General features: G+C 42.2%; 2 protein-coding genes across 5 annotated transcripts; both read right to left on the minus strand.

Moving 5' to 3' along the window:
* Positions 1-393: 393 nt before the first annotated feature.
* Positions 394-16,670, minus strand: slain2 (SLAIN motif family, member 2). Of its 4 annotated transcripts, XM_071539046.1 has the most exons (10): positions 15,989-16,670; positions 12,902-13,044; positions 7,304-7,474; positions 7,041-7,214; positions 6,575-6,928; positions 6,296-6,442; positions 4,831-4,917; positions 2,997-3,035; positions 2,303-2,513; positions 394-2,141 (listed from the first exon to the last, which is right to left on the minus strand). In XM_071539046.1, the coding sequence occupies exons 1-10, from the start codon at positions 16,468-16,470 to the stop codon at positions 2,078-2,080; spliced, it is 1,872 nt and encodes a 623-aa protein (XP_071395147.1). In that variant the 5' UTR covers positions 16,471-16,670; the 3' UTR covers positions 394-2,077. The 4 variants fall into 4 exon arrangements, with proteins under 4 accessions (XP_071395147.1, XP_071395149.1, XP_071395148.1 ...); XM_071539048.1 differs by lacking the exon at positions 4,831-4,917; XM_071539047.1 differs by lacking the exon at positions 2,997-3,035.
* A 420-nt stretch (positions 16,671-17,090) lies between these two features.
* anapc4 (anaphase promoting complex subunit 4) lies at positions 17,091-26,181 on the minus strand. The gene is made up of 28 exons (XM_071539054.1): positions 26,052-26,181; positions 25,395-25,510; positions 25,194-25,299; positions 24,946-25,078; positions 24,540-24,614; positions 24,387-24,413; positions 24,237-24,281; positions 24,019-24,103; positions 22,856-22,963; positions 22,556-22,726; positions 22,397-22,461; positions 22,078-22,120; positions 21,820-21,896; positions 21,621-21,721; positions 21,479-21,530; positions 21,276-21,331; positions 20,908-20,954; positions 20,734-20,790; positions 20,593-20,649; positions 20,400-20,493; positions 20,123-20,220; positions 18,924-18,985; positions 18,785-18,823; positions 18,583-18,684; positions 18,409-18,477; positions 18,113-18,277; positions 17,572-17,695; positions 17,091-17,454 (listed from the first exon to the last, which is right to left on the minus strand). The coding sequence occupies exons 2-28, from the start codon at positions 25,500-25,502 to the stop codon at positions 17,218-17,220; spliced, it is 2,403 nt and encodes an 800-aa protein (XP_071395155.1). The 5' UTR covers positions 25,503-25,510; positions 26,052-26,181; the 3' UTR covers positions 17,091-17,217.
* Between the last annotated feature and the right edge of the window lie 782 nt (positions 26,182-26,963).

Here is a 26,963-nt window from a genome sequence, read left to right on the forward strand (position 1 = left end):
AACTAAAAAGTAATGGCCATGGTCCAGCAAATAAGACTAGTGTACCAGTATTCACCCAGACCATGTTATTGTTCTCTGATGTTCTTCTTACTCCCAGGGAAAGCAGAAGGTAGTGGAGGAAGGAGAAGTAGTTTACACACAGCTTTAGATTGCACCAAAGAAGCCAACAGGCTTTGTACAGGGAGAGGATGAAGTCAGTCTTGCGTCTGAGCATCTGACAATTGGCTGTGGTTAGGTTAATTTAGGTGTAAGTTTAGGTTAGTAAGGCTGCTGTATACAAAATTGATTCTAGAGTTGCTGCCCAAAGCTTGGCTGTCACATCAATATAAGAAACCTGCGTGTTCTTAAGTATGCAGAAGTCACAAAAACATACAGCAGGAAAGAGCACCTTTTCACGTTTTATTTGAAATGTGACTTTACACGGGGAAACTGAATGTCATGTTTGTGGATATAAAAAAAAGTTCAATAACAAAAACTTGCACACAAAAGGTGTGGCATGTCTTTTTGCAACATTCTTTCTAGCTTCCCACTAAATCTGAGCTTTGACAGAGGCACCTCTCTCTTCAATAAATAGTATCATTTACAGAATGAGTAATTAGTTATAAATATGAAGGCGCATATTAAACATACTTTTTTTTAAAGCAATTATAAATGTATTGATTCAATTACAAAAAAAACCCAAACACAAATAGGCAAGCAAATCAATCAAGCAGAGATGCAAAATTGTAAATAATATTGGCAAATCCAAAAATTGGCACAAAATGATAAATGAACAAATAAAGCATGTTCAAAATAAAGTGAAACTTTAAATTATAGGCACTAGTTTAATAATACCCGGCACACCAATTACCAAAACACCATCCCTAATATTGGCACACCTCTTGATTAATTTTTAAAGCACAAGAGGCAGTGACCGCTCTTAATCTATTCAACTTTTCATGTTACCGAAGATATTTTTTCCCTCTTTCTCATGGCATGAATGATATACACGGACACAATGCTGTTGCAGGGGTTCAATTAACTACATCAAGGTGGTTAAGTTTCATTCTTGGTTTCATTGGCTGCAAGGGTGGAATCATGACGCAGTATGATTCAGAGAGCTCAGGTTTCTGCTAGATGGATTTTGTGAATTACACATTTCCCAGATATTTGCTGGAACTTTGACCAAATGTCAGTTTGAAGTGAAATTGAGAGGAATGTCTTTGCTTGACCTATTTCAGCACTGCTAAGGAAAGGTATGATTTGGGGGTACAAGTCTGTCAGCACTGAGGCTTTGGCCTGTGTGTCATCTGTCACCTGGGCTCCTTGTAACAAAAAGAATCACAAATCCTGTTTTGACACTGGCAAAAAAAAGGCTTTGGAGAGTTAGCTTGCAGTTGAGGTTCAAAATGTACATTTTTAACAATTCAAATCTTAAAAACAAATACTGATATGGATGCTTGGACATAAACTCCTTAAATAATTTGAATAAATAATTTCCAAAAGAAACGTGTGCATACATTCTGGCTGATTTCATGAGAAAATTCTTAAAATGAGAACCATACAGAGGTGCTTTCACTGCCGCAAGACATCAACAATTCTCTAACATTAAGGGACATTTTACCTGCACAGCATCATCATAGAGATCTCTCACCAACATCTGTTGAACACAGAGCGTAAAAAGAGAAATGTGTTGAAACATTTCAACCTGAGGGAGGTGAAAGATGAAGAGGGGAGGGGAGTGAGAGGAGAGCTGGAGACTATAGTGATATGGACTGTTTGACAGATGATTGCAGACACACTGAGGCAGGTGAGGGTTCCTCTGGTGGCGGAGCTGGAGTTGGGCTGGTTTCTTTGGCAATTTCTGGGCCGTCTGCACTACATGCCTGACCGCTCCGGAGCTGCTCCACACAGAGAAACAGAATGGGAGGTCCTCTTTGAAACGATGTAGACTCTGTCTTTTGTGTTTTTTCTTTTTTCCCCCGATATGGTCTCTCTGGTTTCATGGTAAAAGTAATCTTGGTAGATAAAGTGCCGTATTGTAATGTCTGCCTCCTGGTGTTGATAGTTTCACTGGAGAGCCCCCTGCTGGCCCACCTCAGTAACAGCCTTCTCTCCAGTTCTCTCCTGTGCCGCTGTAGGACCGAGGAGCAGGAAGAGACCTGCGGAGGAGATGATAAAACACACTTGACTTCAGAATATAATGCCGGTCAAATTTTGTGTACAGCAATACCCAGCAATCTTATATCTTCTCCAGATGTAGAAGTGTAAGACCGTGTGGCAAGTACAAAGATGAGGCTATCGTGTGTCAGGATGTGCATACCTGCGCACAGGTTGGGCCAGTTTGCTGCGGGGCAGAGGGATTCCCCCCCCTCCTGCGGGGGCACTGGGGCGAGGCAGGCCGCTGCGTGGAGGAGCCAGGGAGCGGGTGGGGGTGGAGGTGCCAGAGCCGGGGTTGGACGTGGCCTTTACTGGCTGCCTCAAGGCCAGTGGGGATGGGGTGGCTGGAGTCCGCAGCTTGCTGGGAGAAGGGACTGTAGACAGGCAGGACAGAGGAGAGGAAGCACAACATGAAACAACAATAACCAAGTATGACCGGATTATGGGAGATTATACTGACAGAGGCTTCAGTTCTTCAGTAGTTTCACAATCAAGCAATGATCAAGAACACAAAGTGTGAGGGAGAATACATATGATGCTACTATACATATAATAAAAACATATCAATATATTTGAAATGTGGCATATACTGTATATGGGCTCTTACAAATAAAAAATCATACCTCTTGATGGAGGGTTTAAAACTACAAAATAAAAAAAATGTTAAATGAATAGAAAAGGCCAACTAATTAAGCTACCTACTGTGCTTGTCCATGTGTCACAGAATGAAGTGAGACACACATGGCATCTACTAGTGATAACCACAGAGCACAGATCATAGCACAACATCAACACAACCACAGCAATGAACCACAATCACAATATTGAAAAGGTGGGAACCCTCAGTGAATACTCACTGAAATCACCTTCTTCTCCAAAGCAACAGGATAGAGGGACTAGACAAAGACGAAGACAGGAGAGACTGTACTTAATTCAGAGCTGTGAGGAAACTTAACAGGTGACATGGATGGGGGAGTTGAATGTGGTGTCTCTTGTTGCCTGTTTATTTTCTCATGAAACTGTGATGCTAGTGTTGTGCATGTCTTGACTGACATGACCAACACTCCTGCATAAAAGTGTTGTGCTAGACAGTGATGAGGGAGATGAGGGAGCTAACAGCGTGTTGAAGGACATTCTGTTGTCCCGTATGTGACAATCAGAGCAATTCTGTGTGTCCTGGATGAGTCTACAGGTGCAGCAGACCGGCCACCAGAAGCATCTGGAGGTAATGCTGAATTAGACAATATATGAAGGGTTTCATTCCAAAACAATATGGGCCCATTTTGGAACACATTGCTACCTGGAATTAATCAGTCACTGTTCCAAAAACAACAGATGATTCTATCCTCAAAAACAGAACTATGTCAGTAACCCATAATGTACTTTACTTTCATGCCAACAATCATTTTGTTAGAGATGTCTTTTTTTTTTCCAAATGACTGATATCTCATTTTGGGATGAAACTCTTCATGTACAGTATGCTATCCACACATACAGTTACTGTGGTCATTCCTCTGTAGCAGAAGGACCAGCCTGACTGTGTAAAATATCTTCACTTCCTACTTGGAGTGTCACACTTAAGCAATTAATTTCCCTAACCTTAGGGATTTGTTCAGGAGCAAATGATGTTGATCAAGACTCAAATGCTTTCCTTAGCCAATTACTTATATTTAGGGTTTTGTGGTAGTTTCAGACTTGATTCAGCAACAACAGAATTTTAATGAGCAGGATGGACATAACCATTCAAAAATACATTCTTGAATGGTAAGTTGGCTGGTACAATAAAAATGGCTGCTATAATCCTTTTTTTAAGATCACCTTTTGGGGCATTTTCTGCCTTCATTTGATAGTCAGAGAAGAGAGACAGGAAAGACTGGGATAGAGGGTGGGGAAAGACATGTGACAAAGATCCCAAGCCAGACTCGAACCCTTAGTATTAAAGAGAATATATAAAGTACTATGTAACATAGAAAATGCAAATGTATATCTGGCTTAGGCTCATAAAATAATGTATGTCATAAATAGGAATTACAGAGAAATTCTGTGCAGTTCAATCAAGGATAAGTTGACCATTAAGGACGGATAGATAACACTTCATTTTTCATGCAGAGCTGAGTGACAGTAATGAGAATCTCATTCTCAACCATGGACCAGCAACCACTGTTTTGACATTACTGTGTCTACATGACCAATTTTATATTTTTATAGAAAACAGCTCGACTCACCCTCAAGTGGTTCAATTCTCCCTTTCAAATGTGAATATAATTATGTCCTTTCAGTGTGGTGTCATACCTGTGGGAGTTAGACTCATGCTCTTGTCCCTGCTAACAAGCACCCTGCTCCCCCCTCCTCCTTCCTTTTTTCGTTAGCCACCAAACTTGTCTTGTTCCATTTCTCAAATGGCAAAAAGGTCAGAGAACAACAAAAACTGAGGCTACCATCACACTCAAAGTTACCAAGGACATTCAGGTCTTTCAAGCTGTCCTGCCAACGGTGCATTACTACACCTTCCTGGGATCCATGTCAGCTCCATTCCAATATATCCATCTCGTCACTTACACATTCACTTCAGTAGTCTATACCCTCAGTACACAGGCAGCTGACTGTGTAGAATATATCATTAAGAGTGTCATGTGGCTGTGTGTGTGAACCATCCCACACCCTTCAGCTGGTTCAGAAGCAGGCTGTTACCTCGGAGGGCAGATGGGCTTTGGAGGTGCTGTTTGTGTTTCGGGGAGGAGCGAGAGGGGGCCGAGTACCTTGGGAGTTGGGCTGCTGCTGGAAAACAGGGACATTTCAGCATGGGAGTCAGAGCTTATTCCGACTGAGATTCATAGCGTTAATGGGGGAAACGGGGCTAGTGAGTCAGTGGAGGCCAGCCAAGCCCGGGTCAACTCTCAACCAGAGGTGCAGTATACGGCCACTAGGGGGCGCTGCAGCCAAACATTCATAGGAGGCTTCATTCAAGGTGGAGAATGAGCAGGCTGCCAAAGCAGAGCCTCAATGCCACTCTCAGGTTTAACAGCCAATGTACCAGTCTCAGCACAGAGAGAGGGGTTTTGGGTGAGACAGGTAGCACATGCTTTACAGTCAAGAGAAGTCAGAGAGAGAGCCAGGAGTTTAGGTGTCGCACATGCCCAGTACAGCCAAAGCTCGGGTAGAAAAAACACCAACTATCAAGACAATAAATCTCTCAAGTGTAGAACTACGTCTTGCTGGACTTAAGTAAACAAATAAAGATCTCCTATACTGTGTCAACTGACAGCAGAGCAAATATCTGCTCTAATAGGTAAACAAACTTAACAATCAAAAGGTAATCAATAGGATGTCCACACCCTCCCTCAGATCCACATGAACACCCCGAGAGAGAGCTGGTTAAAACAAGATAAAGCCATTTAACTACAGGTTTAACCAGCTGAAATCTGCCCTTTGACCCCTGTCTTCTCTGCCTCCAGTAGCTGTGAGGGATTAGTGTCTCTGGATTAAGGACAACACTATCACTATGAGAGCTGTTTATCTCTCTTTACAGGATTACATTAAGTGGACTGTCTTAACTCATAGAGGTGGGATCTTAAGCTCTTCGATAATATAAACTCTTGGAGACAAAATCTAAGACAATACTAGTGTAATTCATACGAGGAGACACTTTTAATTCTTAAAATTGCTGGAACCATTCTCTAATTCGGCATGATGTGTCTGTTGATTTGAAGTGATAGTGATGCAAAAAGGATGAGAGGAAGGATGCGTGTGAGGAAAAGATATTAAAACTGAAAATGATCAAAGACAAAGAGGATCCCAAACCACCAAAGCCATGGCACTACAAAGCAATAGAGCTCTTATAAGGTGCAGCCAAAAGGATTAACAGAATCCCCGCACAAACTAGAGATTACAGAATGGGTCACACTGTTGAATGTTGAGTACACTTACAGGGCAAAAAAATGTTACTTATTAAAAATCAACTAACAATACAAAGTGATATCGATTTGATAATCTGTCTCTGGTACTGCAGAGTAAAGGTGTATTTACATAAAAATAACTGGTTTTAGATTGAAGGTTTGTGTTGTGCAGCTGAATGAATTCAAATCAAAATACAATATTGTGTATGCGTGTCTGTCTTTTACATTGTTATACCATATCTTCTTTCTGCAATACTTACTAGCAGACTGGTTCTGGTGTCTGGGAGAGCCTCCGTTTGGCACTTGCAGGTTGGACTCACAGCTGCGGCTGTTCTTGACAGGCTCTGGGCCCTGAGCTGCCGCCGCTGTAGAGCGGGTGAGGTTGGGAAGACTACGACGCAGCTTCTCTACAATAACAATAGCACAGGAGAAAACAGACGTGAACCACAGATGTACATTATGTCTGCCATCTGTGCTGCATCTCTGCACTGTGGTGTACAGCCCACCAAAGTTCAGTCAGGGTTTATCTGCATTCCTACCTTCATTCTTCACCACGTTGGTCTGCATGTCGGGCCCATGGCCCTGCAGCGAGTGGCGAGGCTGCTGCAGCCGGCTGATGATGGGCTGAGGCGAGCCGCGGCTGTGGCTGTATTCAATAGAGCGGGCCGGGGAGCGCGAACGGGGCGAGTTCCTGGGAGAGGCGCGGGGGGAGTGCCGAGGGGACGGGCTGAAGCGGCTGGAGGGCAGGTGGAAGGCCGGGTGCACCGCCTCCTCATCGTCCTCCAGACTGTGCGCATCTAGCTCCTGGTCACTGAAGGTGCTGCGCCGCAATGAGTGGCAGGACGAACCTGAGCTCCGCCTGGATGCTGTTGCGGCATAGTCCTGTCTCAAACCTGACAACACACCACATACGCTTACAGTTAAGAGCATGCTGTAAAAAAAGTGCTTGGTCACAGCAAGCCAACACCCAATACTACTGGAGACGACATTGGTATAGGTACATACTCTCTTCCTGCATGCGTGCCAGTATCTGGACATCAGTGACGTCGTTGAGTTTGTAGGTAGTTGAGGAGCCGACTGAGTCCTCATCCATTTCTGAGGTGCTCAGCTCACTGTCCACTGATGACTGAGGGCTCACAGCTGGAGGATTCCTCTCTGCTGCTGCGTTACGCTGGTGAACTGGTAAGATAAAACATGAACACCTTATAGTGGCACATTTTCAACATAGATGTCTTACGATTGTTAGCCAACCATGGAAAGGGTCCTACCTGCATTCCCAGGCATTAGCTGCTGTCTGACAATGGGCACTCTGCTGGGGGTGGAGGAGGGGGAGTTGAAGCCACTGCTGTAAGGGCTGTTTGCTGTGTTTGTGCTATATGGGCTTCCATAACCCACCTGTGGACTGTAGGGGCTTCCATACAGGCTCCTGCGCTTGTTGGCTGTAGACAGACAGAGAAGAGGAAGAGGGGGTATAATATCAATATAATATCATTTCACAACGCCATGATTGGTATTATGTGTTTCAGTAATTGACTTGAAAGAGTATTTTCTAGTTGACAGGTCAAAAACACTACAGGCTGCAATAATAATAGTAGCAATGATAACAATAATTACAACAACAATAATAAAGTTCTGTCTTGTGTCTTAAAAGAAGATTATCTCTCCTTCACTGGTCTGGACATAGTGTAGACATCCAAACAAGGGAATGGGTCACAGGAGCCATGGGGCATTTTAATGGGGAAAGGTACCCTAAATATTCCTTAGAGCTGATGTTAAAACTCTGACCTACAGTATAGCACCATCTGTTGAAACACCGTTGCCCTGCGACTTTTTTTTCACATACTGATATCTTTGATTTTTGATATTAATACTCAAAGTATTGTGTGGCTTAACACAAGTTTGACACATTTTTGAGGCTTCACATGTGATGATTGTACTGGTGTAAAATGTGACCTATATTCTTGAGTTGTGATCAGTTAAAGTTTGATATAGCTTATTTTACATCAATAAGTCAAAGTCAAATGTGAATATACAAAACATTTTGTGAATACACCCAAAGCCATGATGTAAAATGTCAATGTTAGATGTGTGAAATGTAGCACATCTGAAAACTTTGTGTTCATTGTTTTGTTTACCCAGTATGTGTACATGGCTGCAGCATAAATGAAAGGCTGTAGTGATTAATTGCTCCTACATACTCTAATAATCACCTAAGCCTGTTGGCCATCCCAGTACTTGCCTACAACGCCAACAATGCCAGCTCACAGCCAACCCCTTTCTGAAAGCTCTGCAGTGTGCTGACACTTGCAGGTTGGCATTCTGGTCAAGAGTCTCTTAAACCGTATGGTAGGCGTGGGCCTGATAAAGAGTTCCTTCATCATCAGCTGGGAGAAACACTTAACAATACATGCCATTCAGTCCATACACAGTTAATGAGAGCACAATGCAATTCTCTGTGAAATCCAGCCGGAGCAGCAGTCAGAGGCTTCACAGAGTCCCATTGAGACTGATTCTTCGCAGCGCCTGGTCTCAGTCATGAGATCAGACCCTGGACAGGCTGCCGGTCGCTGGGACAGCTCAGTGGTTTGGCTGGCTAGTATTTTTACACTGCGGACTGCTCCGCTCAGCTAATACTCAATCAGTGCTTGCTGTGTGCTGTATACTCTCTCATCTCCAAGGCCACTCATTTACTCATCCCTCTGTTCCCTCTCTCTCTCTCTCTCTGGATGTGTTTACACAGCTGGGTGGTGACTGGAAAAGAGCCTTTTATGATCAGCTCCCTCTCCTTTCCACATGACTCCTTCCTCTCTCTCTCTTCATACTCTGCACTCTGTCCTCCTGCATTATTTAGGAAATAACATCATGTCCGCTCTGCTGCCATGCTCGCGGATCAGCTACTGAGGAATGTCAACAACATGACAACAAGCTCCATACCACTCTACACCATTAACCAAGGGCTGCTTAGTTTTCCATACAAAGAGGTCAGGCTAAGAGATTAAATCTGATTATCTGGTAACCGCCGACATCAGAAACAATTAAGGCTGTGCTGAAATCAAAGCAGTCAAGTTGTCCATCTGTCCAGTCCTACTGAGTGTTCTTGTGGCTGCCAGTATCATTCTGTATGCTCACAATCCTGACAGACAGGGTCACCGAAATTACATCTTTGTATCTAGTTGTGAGTACTTAGACTCTAACACACTCTGTGAGAGAAACCTCTGTGTGTTTCCCGTCTAATGCTATGAATCAGAAGAACCACACTAGCCATGATTAGGAGCCTACTCTTGACTCCTGGAGGCAAATATAACCTAGTCTAAGCCAGTTTTTAGCTACAAAATCATGAGGGGGGGCTGCTACCCATATGGTCCCACCTAGGGGTTCAGTGTTGGAGAGTTTGGAGGTGGTTAGAAGACAACGGGCTCTATCACAGCAGCTCCTGTAGTAAATCTTCACTAGGAAGAGAGACAGACCAATCCACAGGGATCTGCAGCACAGGGACCACTCAAAATAGAGTGTCCTCAAATCCTCTGTCCTAAAACAAATCTTAATCAAAAAAAAGAGAGAAGAGCCTCTTTCCGTGCCCGCTGATCAGTGTCATTTCTCTTTACTGTGATGTGAATTCGTACTAGAGGCTTTTGCTTGTTGACAATTTGGCTGTGGAATCTTCGGGGTAGTTTCCGCTTGGCAAAGAAATAACCTAAATGAAGTCAGCATACAACAGCCTGATAAAAATGTACGGCCTAGAGGGCCTAAAGGTTGGGGCGGAAGAAAGAAGACAGTGCTTTGTATTGAGTACTACTTGATATAAAAAAAATTAAAAGACAGGGTGGCTTAAAAGCTTAGAGCACTTCACATGAGAAGAGGAAACAGATGAGCTTATTGTAAATCAGAGAGATTAAATATGCAAAAGGAGAAAAAGGAGGAAATTGGCAGAGAAATGAACGAAGGCAGAAACCTAACTACATATTATTAGGCCTAAGAAATGTAAAAACTGTTGTGGAGTGGAAGTAGGCCAGGTCAGCTATGTGACTGTGGTTGGAACTTTCTGCTTCCAGTGTCTTTTAACATCACTGCAGGACAGCAGTCGGCGCAGCACTGTGGAGAAATTGTGTTTTCAATCAATCGTTCAGCTCCTGCAACAAATGTTTTGATTGCTGAACAGTGCTGTCTTACTTTTATAGTCGACTCTGGCAACTATCCCATGGAATAGTCCTTCTCCTCCCTGCTGTTAGTTATATAACCGGGGCACGGCATTTAGGGATTACATTTTTACAGGGTGTGCACAGACAAAAGGCTTGGTCACCATGGACAAACTAAAACTAAAATTCATGTGTGAAATATGTGGGTGACAGATACACACATCCTTTTCTCTCAAATTTGTAGACATCACATTGTAAAGATACAGGAAAGTCTTTACTGTGACTTTGTGTATCTGCCACAAGTGTGGTGAGATTTGAAATTCCTTAGTCAATACAAACTCCACACCAACACCATGGCAACAGGCTTTCCACAGTCGTGTCAGAGACAGGGTGTGAGGAAGAGTAGCCAGGAGCAATGAGGGTGTAACTGTGGTGAGTCTCTCTTTCACTCACAGACACAAATGCTCTCTGCATGTACAGTAATGCTGAAGATGTGCTGAAGTCATCCTGTGTGAAGCTGTCCACACACTCCTCTCTCCACAGGTGGCAGAAAAAAGCTCATAGTTACCAAAGGTCGTTACTACTGCAGACCTTGGGTGTCTGATGTAAAAGTTTTTACAACCTGACCAATGAATAGGCAACTCCAAGGAGGATATAAGTTGTTCTGTCTTTTTACAACCCTTTGTGGAATTATCTACAGGGGGCAGTAGTGACTGTAGTGATACTTTCATACCCATTATGGATGACGTTATCCTCTTTCCACACCTATGATGATATCACCACTAACAACCATGCTTCCCTAGCCCCCACTGAAGTGGCTAGTTGTAGCATTAGTCATCCACTGGACAGCCAGTGTGCTTTCTTCACTATCCCTCTCAGGGTCTGTATGACTTGGATGCATAAAAGACACAAAGCACACTTAAGCGGCCGTCTGTCCAGGTGCTGTTCAGAGCGGGTGTTGTGCAACTGAGTTGGGAAGACCACATCCGCTCCAGTGAACAACCTTCAGTAGACTGTTGCTCAATATGATCTAACTGTCACATGGACATACCTCTGTAAAAATGGAACTGACCCCTCTCGTTTTAGCTGTAAGGATTTGAGGCCTGTCCTCCTCACTGAGGGACTAACTATAATTAGTGTCTGTCAAAAGCTGAGAAAATAGGCACAGCAGAGTATAAAGGACTAAGGATGATGCAAAGAAAACATGTATACTCTTTTTCCTTGATAGCGCATGTTTGAATGCTTGAGTGGATGTGAGACGAGAAGATCAGGCAGACAGAGGAAAGTGAGGAAGACCGGATGGGGAGTGTTAGGGAGAAGGGAAAAGAAAACCAAACACATTGTGACACTTACGGTTCATTTATTTTTCAACGGTAACAGTGGTCACAGAGCTGCACAGGGTGTTTGTGGCGCCTGCAGAGGGCTGCAGAGAGGGTTTGCAAACGTGGCGTGCACAACTTGACAGATGTAGCTATGCGCTAGGGGCCGCAGATGCCGCAGAGACATTGATTGGCTTGTCAGAGAGGTGAGGCAGGATTTCAAGTGAAGACACTACCTCACATCCATTCTCATGCTAAATACAACTCATCCAATATGAACCAATCTGAAGAGAGGGTAGTGGAGCAAGTCTGACCTATGTTACAGCAATTGCAAAAAGACTGTAACCACAAATTCCTGCTAATATTCTGCAATCCGATACTGAAGAATGCACAAGAAAGTTGAAAAACAGTACACACTTTGCACATGTAGGCACAATACTATAAATGACTAGTGTGTGCGCGAGACACAGACAGGAGTGTGCACGCACCAGGGCGCAGTACTATAAATACAGCAGTGCAAAGGAACAAGCAACAAAAAGGGGAACACTAGATCCTTCCCATTACTTTTACTCTAGTTTAAGTCAGCACAAAACAGCCTGATGAAGTAGATAGCCTAGAGTGTCTAAGGCTTGGATATAGAAGACAACACTTGGCATTTAGGCCTCCTCAATGTGAGAAATCAGTGGAGTCATCACAAGTCAAAGTTAGAGGGAAAAAAAGGAAGAGCTGGAAAAAGAAGGGAGAGTAAATGCCGGGTGCGACAGCTGTTTCTACGATCCAACAATGCCACGGAGCGAGGAACAAAAAGGAAAATGTTGAATCACTGAATAGTTCTGATCAGGCTGTACTGACCTGCAACATCCATCAACAAATGCAGCCAGCAGCTTTGCACAGCTGTGGAAAATCACTCTTTTTGTCTCCATTCCAGTGCCATGACGGGTCTACTACTCTTAAAAATATTTGTGTTGATTCTACATGGGTTTTTGTGAGCTATAAATGGAATTATCACATTACTTTTATTACAGATGGTTTCAAAATTAACTAGACTTGTTTTTATGATGAAGATGAATCATCTGCTCTCCCATATTAATTCACTTCACACAGAATTAGGGGGAAAAAAAGTACACGTCATGCCCAGTTTAAAACAAATGGCTCTTAGCTCTATCAGAGATGTGATCATGAACACATAAAAGGAGGAAAGCAGTGGTTCCCCATTAAAAAACGTAGTGTGCAAAAAAAAATGTATGCTGTCGGGCAGCGGGGTGACGGTGAGCAACTAACTTTCAACCACAGAACCCAGGTCACAGTATTTCTATTAATATAATAATACATGTGAAACTGGAAAGTTTACTGATATGCTTGTCTTGAATTTAACCTGTCATTAGAAGCGGACAGAAGAGGTGCTGTGTACCTGACATGGTGAGATCCAGCCTGTGGATGAGGGAGCGCTTGGCTGACTCCATGTCAGGACTGGGGTTGTCCAGAGCCTGGCGGCACCACACAATTGGACTCAAGGCTTTCTGCAGGGGGCTGTTCAGTTTCGCCTCGTACAGCCTGGGAAAAAACACAGTTACATACACAATTAACAGATTATACAACAACATGTTTATAAAGGTGATAAAAGCAAACAGTTGTTATCAGTTTGTCCTCCCTTCATGATGCCCAGCTATGAATTAAAACCTCATGAATACAACACTATCCATTATCTGTTTGGGCAGTGTTTGATCACAGACTGCTCCTGTACCAATGAAAGAATAAGAAAGAGGAAGAAAGGCACTTTTGGGGTTATGGTTTGGCTGTCTATTTTAGATATGTATTATTTGAAATGTTTGGTGCTTTACATTATTTAAGATCGAGTAGAAAACCCCACCATCTGAAAACTTGCAAAAGGTGATTTGTAGATATGATTTAGACTTGACAATACAATCTTGAAAATATCAGTTCGAATCCAGTTAACTTATTAGTGCAGATACTGCTATTTTAGGCAAGACTTTGCAGAAATCAGTGCCATATGTCTCTGGGGTTATTACTCCATCGACAATGAGGACAGTGCAACTTGCAGCAATGAACTTTAAGAATGAACTTTCGATAGGCTAAGTCGTTTGAAACTAAGTAATTAGCTTCAGTGCTTATTCAGCTGCATTGATTCATACTGTAGAACCTTCTAAAGACTGATGGAAACAGAATTAGCAAGGTATGGAAGAAGGCTACAAGCTTACAGAGTTGGCCGATACTTTCTGTTCAGTCAATTATTAAAGTGACAGAATACAAACATTTAGGTTTATCAACTTTTGAGAAGAGAAGAGAAGAGAAGAGATTCCACCCGAGGAGAAAATCTGAGTCAGCAGCTGTCAGCTCTGTTTCAGCCACAGAGGAAACCTTTCATGATGAGAGCAGTAACAACATTACAGGCCAAGGCGGGCTAATGCAGAGAAATATAGGCCTACTTTTAAACTATACCAAGGGAGTGAAATCTAGAACTATACCATTTCATTGTTTGTCAACACAATAACTATCATTCACATTCTGTATAGCACATAAGGCTACAGGTTACAGAGTAAATATTTCCTGCTTCATACATCAACACCAAACTCTGAAAGAATGAGATGTAGCATGCCCACACGCAGCAGCAGAAGTGTGACATGTATCTATTGATCGGCAGAGCACTGCAGGACCAGGCAGGCAGCATTTTAAATCCTGTCTGATGCTAATTCAGGGATTACAGGAGTCTATGACAGGGGCTGGCAAGAGCTAGGTACTACTGGGTAATCCCAGATATAAATCTAATCCAGAGTGCAACGAAACAGCCCAGGCAGAATGAGTGGACACTGGGATTGTGGGGCATGAGTGAACCAAGACGGAAAGTAGTGTAATTTATAAGTGTTGCTCACTAGCTGGCACAGGCATGCTACTACAAGCAGCAGAGTAAAGACTTTGTTTGCTCTGATGATGTGATCAATGGCTTGCCAAAGAGCAACTAATTCTCATATCTGGCAGTCTTTCAACTTCAATCACCTCAACCCTCATTTAGTTCCTCACAGCCTAACCTACAAGATGAACATAGTCTGCTTTCAGAGAACGTCTGATGTGACCTACCTTACAGTGCTGTTGCCCTAAAAGAGTTCAGTCAAGACCAAACAAACCTTCCTTAATAAGACATATAACAAGGGCCGTTCTCTGAGGAAGGCCCATCGTTATACTGATGTCCAGTCAGTCACTGAGCCTTAGAAATAACTATCCCATGTTCTATCACTATCCTATCCAATCTTCTTAAACCCATCTACCGAGTCAACATGTTTGACATCAGCCCTGTAGTGAAGCCTCATCTCTGCCTCTCCAACTGTTGGAGGGATTTCCTCGAGTTGGGATGAGCGACGAGATTTACACAGCAGCACAAATCCAATCATAGTGTCCCGTTTCAAGGATTATACTTCCAAGGGATATCTATGTAAAGCCACCTAACCCTGAAAACTATAAATGCTCAGTGATGGGGAAATAATGCAAACCCAATGTAGTGTGAGAGGATTAAGAAAAGGAATATGGACAGTGAGGGTTGCCAAAACGATGCTGATAAAAAGGAGACCAACATGGTGCTGAATGGCCATCCTTGGCCACACAGCGACCTACATAACCTACAAACACTGTCATATCAACAGCAATATTTAGCAATGCCCTGTAAATAGAAAACTTATGATGCACTATGTAGGGACACAGCAGTGTTTTACACTGACATAACTACATAACTACATCATGTGAGATGACAGTCTTAATTCACATCTTTAGACTCTTGCCTTCTCACTTATGCTGCTCAGCACTTGTAGCTGTGTGCCAACTGGTGTGCTAATGGGAATTCTGACAAGGAACGTAACCATGGCTACTTCTCCCAACTGGCTTTGGGCAGGCAGGCAAACAACTTCCAATTTCACTGTGCACACTGATCTCCTGCCACCACTGCCATGACAAGCCAAGCAATCTGCCACATCACAACACCAAAACGGTTCAACAGATCATCAGGGACTGACATCTCACAGCTGAGGGCCTGAGGCCTACTACTAGCCGTGCGATAAAACATTTAACTGAATACACAGTGGCAGATTGGTGAAAGGAGGCACGGTTGTAAGCAAGGTGAGAAGGAAAACCATTTAGCAGTGATTGCATGACAAAGCATGTCTATACCCTACGTCAGAGAAGTGGCTTGGCAGTTGGCAGCGCCCACATATGATCTCATGAGCCAAACAACATCCTTCAGTGATCGACCGTGAATCTCATATGACTTCAGAGTTTGAGGCAAGCTAATGGGGAGATAGTTACGGATTCCTATGCCCTGCACTGCCAAACATTTGTCGTGGTAACGTTAACTGCTAGCTAATGTCTCGAGCAGCTGTGCCCGGGCAGTTAAACCTGTCACCAAACACAGGGGACAACAGACACGGGTGTGCTGCGTGTAAAGGCTACCTCCAGTTACCCAAGACTAGTCTGCGTGTAAACTGTCACTTACCAGCTGTCTTCATCTTCGTTTAGACAGTCCATATCTTCAAGGTCTAAGATGTCCACTTCGTCTAGGATTGAGGTTTCCCCTTCGTCTTTAAAGCCCCCAGCGGTATCTGCATAAAATGAGTTCATAGTCGAGACAGAGGTGGCAGCCGATGCCCCCTCGCCCTCATATGCCCTTCGGAAACTGATGCCATCATATGACAGTCTGGGGCTCAAACAACGGTTGTTCTCCAGAATCCCACCATAGCCACCCGTGCCGCCGAACCCCACCCCAGGGAAGCCGGCCAGACCGGCTGCCATCCCCGCTGACAGGGACGAGTCGTATCCGGCGCTGAGGGGTCTGTGGTTCCCTGACACTGCTCCAGACGAGGACAACAATGTAGACCTACTTCGAAGCTGCTCGTTTTGCTGTTCGAGTTTCTTCACCAAGTCCTGTAGCTTCCGCACCTCCAAGTCCGCGTTGATATTTGAGTTGATATCCTCCATAGTGGCTCTTCAGCCCTACGAAAATATGCGGTGGTCTGTTGTATTGTTAGTCGTCTATCGGCTGATGGTCTCTTTATTTTTGCTTACTTAACTGTTATCTACGTGTTCAATGAAGACACTTTGGTGTTCAACGGAGTTAAAAAGCACAACACCGTCATCTTCTCCGGTTATTCGTACGTACGGGCAGGGTCGAGGCCATTTTCACAATACTCGTTGCCAACTGTGAAAGACCAACAGGCGGCGGATAGTACACGTCATCACGTTCTGTACCGGAGACGAGCACGTCACCAACACCTATTTGCGCGCACACACTACTCCCTCTCCAGTACAGTATGGGACAAAAACACAGAAACCTCATATCTACAAAGAGTCATCTTTTTACGATTGCTGTTTTACAAACGACGCCCATGCATTATTTAAATTAAATAAATGGTTGGGTTAGGGCCCAGGGTCATTAAATTTTTTTTTACCAAGAGAAATACAGTGCTGGCCCAATGTCAGTGTATCAATTACACTGTAGTAGTAAAGATAAATTAAGAATAGAAGTAACAACTCAAACAAAATGAACACAGAGTATTATCAAAATATCTTTATTTCCATACACATTCTCCCCCCCCCCCCCAAAAATGGTGCCAGAATGAAACATAGTGCTCAGGCATCATTTTGTAACAATCATAGGATGGAGTGAAGTCCTATATTACTGTGTGTTAAACTTAGGCTTGTTTCTGTGTCTTGGTTAGTGGAGTCTTAAGAGAGTTCAAGGGCTTCTTCTGACTCCAGATGCTCCTCGGCCTTTTGATACACATCCCCTCCACACTTCTCAGCTTCACCCTCAGCCACCTGCTCCCCTTCCACCTGGCTGGTCATCGACGCTTCCAGCCTGTCCTGATCAGTGCTGGCGTTCTGCGACTCGGTTCCTTCTTCATCCTCCTCATCCTCCACGTCCATCTCAAAAACGCGAACGTGCCTCAGATTGGCACTCAGCTAACAGAAAAATAAACCACAGGTACATTGTTGTAAGCAGTCTTTCTCCTACATGCCAAAACCAAAATCACCCTGCACAAAATCCAAAGGGAAACACTGGAAGTAAATCAGACGTACCACACACGCAACTTTGCGGATTCCGTTGACGGCTACAAACTGAGCCTTCATGTTCTCTAGGTCCCGCCACTGATTCCCCAACACCACACTTTGGCAGGGGATGGCTCCACTCTGCTGGTCCAACCTGACAACACAGGTGACAAACTCAGAGTCCCAGAGTCACACCTCGTGCTGTGGCCTGGCTTGTTCACTGCTGGCAAGTCTACTGCGTTTCAGATCATATTAATAGATTTTCTTACTTATGAAAAAAAGCATAGTATTCTGTTTTTGTTATCAAAGTGATATCTACATGTCTCCCATTTGTTCCCTCCCTTTTGCTGAAAATAAACATTGATTCTAAAGATGCAATGTAAACTCATTATTTTAAAAATGTAGCTTCCTTTGCCTGACTCATTACCGAATGTAGGCAACAGGTAGGCCTGTTTATTCACTGACAGCTTTGCACATGGCATGAGTCTAGGTAGTGAAACAAACTGGAGGTTCAGAGAGGTGAGGATTGTTGTTATGCAAGGGAGATATTCCTAATGATACACACACCCACCTGAGGCTAGGGTCCCAGTTGAACTCAGTCTCACAGCTGAGGGCGGAGCTAAGAGGGAGCTGAGCCAGGACGTGCCCCCTGATCTCTTCTGGCCCTTGCAACACCACAGTTAGCATTTCATCGTCATAGAAACGAGCATCCAGGCAACTGTACACCCAGTCAGGCCTGAAAAACAAATGGACACTCTAAATCATGGTAGCAACACATTCGTAAACTGAGGAAAAATGTATCACATTAGTTCGCATTTATGTCCATTTAAAGAGTTTCGGGGTAAGAATGAGAGGACAGGCACTCACTCATTGTCACCAAGATGGTGGCTAAGAACATTGCTCAGGTCAATCGACATGAGATTGTTGGGGATATGTCTGTGAACAAAAAAAATAGAGCTATTAATAGACATAGATAGACAGACAAATAAACAGACACACACACACATACGCACATACGCACACACAATCATAGCAATTTACCTGTATGGGTCTGTTCCCTTCCGCAACAGGTACAGCTTGCAGGGTGAAATCTCTGGCATGCAGAACACAACATAGTGCATATTGGCCTTCTTGTCATTCCACCTGTATGACAACCAAATATACCAAGTACATAATCAATACAAACCCCTGTTTGATTGTCACAGACCAGTACAAAATTACAGCATGTTTGTGTTTTACGTACAAAGACGGAAGTTCAAAAAGTCGTGGAGTATTTTCAGAGCTGGAAAGACAGTAAACAAAAACAAATAAATACATCTTTAGGTAAATTAATTCAATCACATTTAAGATCTTATCAATCATTAACAAATATTAGAGCTTACCTCTCTGGCACAGTGTACAGGGGCAAAAACACAGCCTGTTTTACAGACTTCCCAATTTCTTCCTGCAAACAAACAAACAAATGAATAAGTTCAAATGCCTCTGCATGATATGATATTACGAGGAATAACATGAAATGGAGTACATTTTGTTATTGTCATAATTGTGTAGTTTTTGTATGACTTGATATTTGAGAGTTAACACCGTTTCATCCTTTGGGTGTTGGGTTACAGCACAACATTTTAGTCAGGTTTTCTTCAGCACCATAACACTGAAGCCGCCCCTTCTTAAGGTTATAAATGAGCTCGTGAGGAACGCAGATGCCATGGGTTGGCATCTCTGGGACTGCCCGGGAATGGTTCTCATCCTACTTGTCAAACAGAAAATGTTGTGTTTCCTCTCTCTCTTTAGTTAGTTATTTTATTCCCACTATTTATTTTTATTTCTTTACTTACACATACTTTCAGCTAGAGACTCAATTCAAACTTTAAAATGTTCTTTAGAAGTTGTGCAGATGTATTCAGCTTTTTGATTCTCTTTATAGATTTTAAAATATTTAGATTTGTTTCCCATAGATATGAATGGTAGAATGTTCAGAAATGTGACAGTGAATTTTTGCGTCTTCTGCTGACGACAAGGCGATTCACTCTAGCTGGACCCATTAAATTCATGGTAGTCAATGGACTTCACAGACCTCCACAACTACTACTGCTCCTACTACAACTCCTTCAACTGCAACTCTTAAAATAGAAAGGTGAACAGGCTTTCAGTGTCAGCACCCCTAGACTTTGGAGAGCCCACCCTGAGGCACTCAGACTATATCAGTCCTTTATATCACTTCTCAAGACCCATTTGTAGACCCATCATAGTTTTACTTGTTTTCTACTGATGTTAATTATTTAATCGTATTATCATTATTAATATTTTATTTTATTTTTACTTTCCCTCACTATTGCCATTTTTTGCCATGTTTCCTTTTACTGTCTCTTTGCTAAGCACTTTGTGAATTCTGTTTTGAGAAGTGATATAAAGTGTATTATTATTTTGATTATGCTTGTGCTTATTATTATTATTATTATTATTATCATACTAAACCAGGTACACATTGCTGGTTCATTATTTTCATGAAGGAATGCTAGAGCCAAATAAATATGTACGAGAAAGAATTAAATGTGCACACACACACACACACACAACTTACTGCAGGTTTCTGTAGACACAACTCAATCATGCCTTCCATCATCCTCTTGACGAAGTGCAAAGACTTTTGGGGATATGAGGGGAACAGCAATGGGCTCTCTAGACAAACCAGTCAAACATTTAATCTGTTAATCTGTGACAGTTCAGTAAATCCCCCTGTCAAACAATCAAGACATGCTGTCTCACCAAACACAACCTCTGACACCTCATTACAAAAGGTAAACAAATCACTCATTTGCTGCATGATTAGTACTTCTAAAGCAAAGGTCATAGTTCACCCTTCAGATGTGTGCTCTCCTGTAAAAACTTGAGCCACTGGTTTCCCTTGGTGTTGGGTGGAGACACGAGGTCCTCATCCTCATCCTTCAGATACTATAACAATTTCCATAAGAACAAGAAAGCAGAATGTTGTAAGACAGTGGTTCCATTCAAAAACTGGTAAGCACAAATAATATAATAAAATCCCCTTACCTGACCAACTCGTTCTACGTTGAAGTACTTCCCTTTACGATCGAAGAGCTCTTCGTTCTGTTAAACCAGAGAGCGATTAATGTCACTTTGTGAAAAGCTATAGAGACGTTAGAAATTAAAGTGCCATTATGTTGATCTCACCTCACTAAAATGCTCAGACAGGAAGTCGGCCACAAAGGCAATGTCCTTCTGGGTCATCTGAGGGATTAACAAACGGGTTAAAATTGTATAATAATTTTAGGAAAAAACATCATGACACTCAAATAACACACATCTCCTCTTTCTCTCACATACTGTAGATACAACTTCTCTCACCTTATTGAGCTCTGGTGGTACATGCTCCTCACACATTCTCAGCATAGCTGTGGGGAAATAAAGCATCTTAAAGGGCAGAAAATCATGAGTTTAAACCATCTACTTGGGATTTTTACAACCTACGTACTTCCTGTCACGTTGCATGAATGGAAAAATGATTATTTTGTATGTTCTTTTGTTTTTGTATCTAGAGTGATACAGGTATGTAGTCCACCACCTCTTGCACTGAATATGAGGTTCTGTTGTTCTGTGCCATGTGTACCAGTATGTTCCTATGTCACTATGTGAGTTGTTAATACGCCTCTGTGTCAATGTCACCAAGTTAAATTCCTATACATTTACGCAAATAAAGTGATTCTGATTCTTACCTACATACAGCCACCGGAAAAAGGCTTTGAAGTTTTTCATACTCTTGTCAATCACTCTGAGTGAAAAAAACACAAAAACAGGATTATACACAGAGGAACGGCATAGGGGAAGAAAAGGGGCAGATACACTATTTACAATAGGAATAACATGAACATTACTAACAGTTCAAGAGGTATATCAATTCAGAAATAGTCAAACTCACTGTAGAAGTTCGTTGGCTTTCAGAGAAAAGGAACCCACAGCTGTAATGGCATCTGAAAACACAACACACACACACACACACACAAGATATTGATACCAAAAAGCTTAAGTCTCAATAATCATGCAGATGAGGGAAATGGTACCTTCTATGGCTGCAGAGTCCAGACCCAGGGGCTGAAACTTTTGTTTCCATAGAGACATCCCCTTCACCTCACTGAGGTGGTACAGCAGCGCCTCAGAGCCACTGCAGAGAGAGAGAGACAGAGGGAGCAGTGTTAAATGAGAGAAGTCCAGGCAGCAGTTGAAGTGAGGCAAGGTCAAAGAATAAAGAAGATACTGTACCTCTGCAGGTGGCTGATCACTAGCTTCTGGATGCTGGAGTAAGAGGACTCTATGGACTGGCCAAGCTTCTTCAGCCCCTAAGATACAAATGACACACACAAATAAGATATACCACTATTCCACCAAATGCATCTGTAATACAATAACAGAAATGATCAAAAAAGATAGAAAGATTTTAAGAGGGAAAGGGTGAACTGCAGATAGAGTCAGGTTGGAAGATTAAGAGCAGCAGTTATTTACACCACCTGTTCTGCTCACCTTGACAGTCAGCTGGTTCATGAGAAGAGCCTGCAGTTCAGGGCTGAATGAAAGCCAAGAGAAGTTACAATCTTTCCTACAATCACGCATGTTTTAAGTTTTAAAAATCCAGGAGCAACTTTCTGCAAACTGAGATAAAATCCCAAACCACTAAAAGCTGTTAGATGAGACCAAGATATTTTGTTACCATCTACAGGACACTCCAAGTATTGCAGTCAAAATAAAAATCACCCACCACATTTGGATAGCACACAAGATACTGTGTGGCAATGTGTTGTTGTGCAAATCGAAATGTAGAAATTGCATTTTCTTTCCTCACCTTGATTGCCCCCACAGCAAAAGCTCCAGAAACTCATCTTGAACTTGAGTGCTTGTGTTCTTTTCCTAAAAATAGGTAATAAAAAAACAAAAAAAACATTTGTTGATGCACACTTGTCTTTTTTTTAGGTATTTTAGAAAACAAACCATGACTACTGACCTGAACAAATTTGGTGAGTCGAAGATCCATCTGCATGAGGATGTCCTCCCACGCCTCACACATACATGTGAGGGAGAGGCGCAGGTACTGCAGCAGGGTGGAGATGTGGGTGAACTTGCGTGCCATCCTAGTGACCTCAGGCAGACAGTCAGACAACAAACCTGTATCCAGCTGGAAGACAAAGACCACAGGCGTAGTGAGCAGAGTGAAAGAGGATAATGACAGTCACAGCAGAATTACAGGACACACAGGGAAAGCAGAAAGAAGAAAACAAACAACAACACATTTCATCTGTCTTACCTGAATGTAGCAGATCTCTGGGTTGTTGTCAACAGACCGGACCTCTGTGATGACAGACAGGGACTTGAGATCACTGGACAGACTCAGGCTGCGACAAGTTCCTGGAACCTGGAGAAAATAATTGTGTTAAAGGAACAACAGTTACATGACAATTTATAGTAGGGTTCTACCGATATGAGTTTTTGAGGGCATTTTTCTGCCAAAAAGTAAAACTATTCAGCGTTTCCTCCAGAACTGTATCATAATTTGGCAGGGTAGAAAAACCTCTAAAACATTTAGACACATGTGACATAGATCATGTGACACTAACACTTTCCATTAAACCCATAATGTGGAATCCAGTCAAAATGTTGCATTAGAATCAATTCAGGTTAAGGGCTTCCCATAGACAACCAGTGTAGTATTGATCAATTCTACAATAAATACGTAATCAAACAAACTGCATCATATCAGAGGTGGATGACATTGACTGGCTGATATACAGTATATGGACAGAGATTATATATGAAGTGCAGAAATTTTAATTTGTCATGCTCATGACCACTTACATAAAAAATAAATTTATTGACTGGATAAATTCAAAAATTGAATTAGTAAGGCACAATTTAAAATTGAATTAAATGGCTTCAAATTGATTGTTATTATTAAATTTAACTTCAGATACAATCTCTTCACCCACTAATCTCTTTCAATAAATATCAGCAAACCGATTTATTAGGGCTGGGTGATATGGTTGAAATCAATATCATGATAATCATAAGGATTTTTCTCGATATCAATATATATCACGATATGGCTCACATATGCAAAAACACGTTAAATAATCAAATGAATGTCCATCTTATTGAACCGAATGGTGATGTTAGGTGTGGTGTCAAATAAAACTGAAATTTTCAAATAATATTCCTACCATACCTCATTTTATCAGAGTTTTTAAGTAAAATTTGCTTGTCATCATCAATTTAGACAGCAGAACTATATGTCACGATATTAAAATATCTTCATATCATCACGATATGATTCCAATGATAGACAATAAATGATAATATTGAATTATTGCCCAGCCCTACGATTTATCAGTCTAAACCTGATGTTTAGAAGTGCTTCAGAAGATGCAGTCAAATAGTCTGGACAACTGTAATGAATGAGTGAAAGAATCTTACCCCAGTTAAAGTGGCAATCTTGTACATCCCATAAGCATAAAGCTCTACAAAGCCAGTGCCTCCTCCAAGAACAAGTATGTTCAGTCTGCGTGAAAACAACATCAGGTTTTGAAATTATTCTCCATCCAAGTTACAAACAACACTACATTGATAAAGAATCAGAATCTGTTGTTTCCATGCATCTGAATGGTATGGCCTGCAGATTAGGCATCACTTACCTGACTTCTCCCAGGAGATTCATTATCTCATCAGACTTTTCCTCACTGCAACACAGTTGGATAAATACATATGGGTTCTATCAGAAACAATCGAAACATATAGGCAACTGATATAGAACTAATGAGTCGCTCATGAAAATATTGCCTTACCTGAATATCTTTGATGTTGTGCTATAGCTGAAAAAAAGAAAAAGAAAACAGCATTCACTGCATTGCAATCAGACAAGGTATTGCCCTTTCCTGGCCCGAACCAGGACAACAGCAATGGAAGGTGATCTAATGTACAATCAATGCTATTATTACCTTTTAGGAAGTGTTGGTAATTTGGGAAGAAAAAGTTTGGATTCATCTTCAGAGTTGTAGAAGGAGCTGAGGGCACTGAAACACAAATCAGTTCTTACCATACAGACCAGACATTCAAATTATCATACTATCATCATCATAAGCAAGGAATCTCTGTCTGTCTGTCTGTCTGTCTGTCACATATCTCGAGAATCGTTTGTCTGATCAACTTCACACTTGGCGGGTGTATTGCTGGGGACCCAAGGAAGTGCAGTGTCGGATTTGGTACAATTTGGACACGCGACAAACTTTCAATAAACAAGCGAACAGTGCTCTGTGCAGCAGCTGCGTGAACGGGCACTGCACTAGTTCTTGAAAACTTGAGGTCCTTCCTGCCACTGGATTGATCCCTGAGTCTTATGCATACCTGCTCTCTTCGATCACCTCCATCCAGTGCATGCAGGATACAGGACTCTGCACTGGAAACAGGTGGAGGATCTCTGCTTTCTCAACATCACACAGGACCACCTGCTTGGTGTCTCCAACGCTGAAGGCCAGGACTGTGGAGAACACAGAGACAATTAAAATATAATAATAACTCTTCATGATTCCGTTAATAAGCAGTAGCCTAAAGACTGGGAAAGATGCACCCATCCACTTCCTGCAATTTCTTACTTTTGCCATCAGGTCTCCATGCAAGGGCAGTGATCTCCTTGCCAGTGTACTCATTTGGTGGCAAGCTCCAAACACGCTGGAAATTGGCCAAGCGATGTAGTAGCAACTGCAGACAGACATAAACATTAAAGTTAAAACTGTGTATAAGATGGCAAAACCTCTTGTTCCAGATTGAATAGTAACTGTGGTTTTTAAGCCTACTTCTCCAGTAGTGTTGGCCAGAGCAATGAGATCCCTTTTGGGAGACCATGCCATACACAGCACAGGGTTGGGAAGTTGCTTCTCTCCCACTTGCCGGAAGGCAGGCATGTTTTAGCCTGGAAATTGTGAGAAAGTATTCATATCAGTGGTTAGCTGCTGCCATACACACACATAAAGTTGCAAGAAGTCCAGTGATTGAGGAGGCTAATACCGGATGACAGCTAACCCTTTGTTATTTAGTCTCCCTCCTTACATGCGCTTTTTCGTTACATGTATAGTTTCTGCTTGTATCTTACTTTGCTGCGTTCCTGAAGTTAATAATAAATCACTAATCGCGCATTATAAACGTTGTTGCAGTGTGCAACAGACCGTAATTAGCTGCTAGCTAGAAACAGACAACACAGCTACTCGTCGTAGCTAGTAACTGATAAACAGATCAACTAACTCACAGTCACTACTTAGTAAAACCCTTCAGTGTTAACAAATGAGTCAACTAACTACCATTAACTATTCCAACGTTAACGTTAGCTAACGTTACTTTGTTAGCCAGGTTGGTTAGAAAATGTCCCAGCAGCTTCACACAGCCGAGATGCTGTCAGAGCTGTCTACTGTCTACACCGTGCGGGATATTATGGAAGCAAAATGACTGTAACATACCGTAGTGAAACGTGGAAGCGTCAAACAAACGCTACCCAACTAAATGTGAACTTATTTCAGTTTTCTTCATGAAGCGTTAGCTATGTGTTTTCACAATTACGCGGACAGCGCCATCTTTTTTCCTTCGACCAATCATTGCGGAGCAACGGAAAACATGAGAAGACAATTTGCAAACAGGAAATAGCCCAAGTGACTAGTTTTGTGCAGTTGAGCTCTCGCAGCAAACGTATCTACTGATGTGGGTACAGTTGGCAGTGGAAAGGTAATGAGTGAATGAGTGAAAAGGTCATTTTTGGCCAGGAAAAACAAAAACATATGTTTTACATGTAGAATATTATATGTTGTAAAGTGTAACATAATTACTTGCCAAGCTCAAGCCATGATGATTTCTTATGAGTTGACATTTCTTTTATATGTCGGGCCTATACATTAGCGGCCTAGTTCGTGTAACGCCGTTGACCTCTCTTGACGAGACAATAAATATTCAAACAGTAGAACAAGGACATTCCTTACAGTCTTTAAACTGTGTACTTCTTAAGGAAGTGACATCTTGTGGGGCAGATCAAGTGATTTTGGGACAAACCATTTCTTGTTGAGAGTCTCTCTATTTAGAACATTTGTAATAAATCACTACCTATCATGATAATCTCATAATCATTAAAGGAAGAGATCAGAGATCTCTCCCACAGACATGAAAATGTACCCAAAATGATGTAATGTAAAGTTTTCACTGCTGAAATAATACAGTCTCACATAGTGTATTCTGTTCTTCAGGTATAATCCACTTGTTGAGTAGAAAAGATGCCTAGGACATGCTAACTGGGCATGCTAGTACTACCAGCCAGCCTGAGATGAGAAGAAATTCTCTGAGGCGTTCACCAATATATTTAAATAAGATATGATGCATAGGCT

This window comes from Centroberyx affinis, unplaced genomic scaffold (genome assembly GCF_046629955.1).
Source record: "Centroberyx affinis isolate AG114_WGS23_722 - 3 ecotype Tasmania unplaced genomic scaffold, CSIRO-AGI_Caff_v1 ptg003390l_1, whole genome shotgun sequence".
NCBI classification, from domain to species: domain Eukaryota; kingdom Metazoa; phylum Chordata; class Actinopteri; order Beryciformes; family Berycidae; genus Centroberyx; species Centroberyx affinis.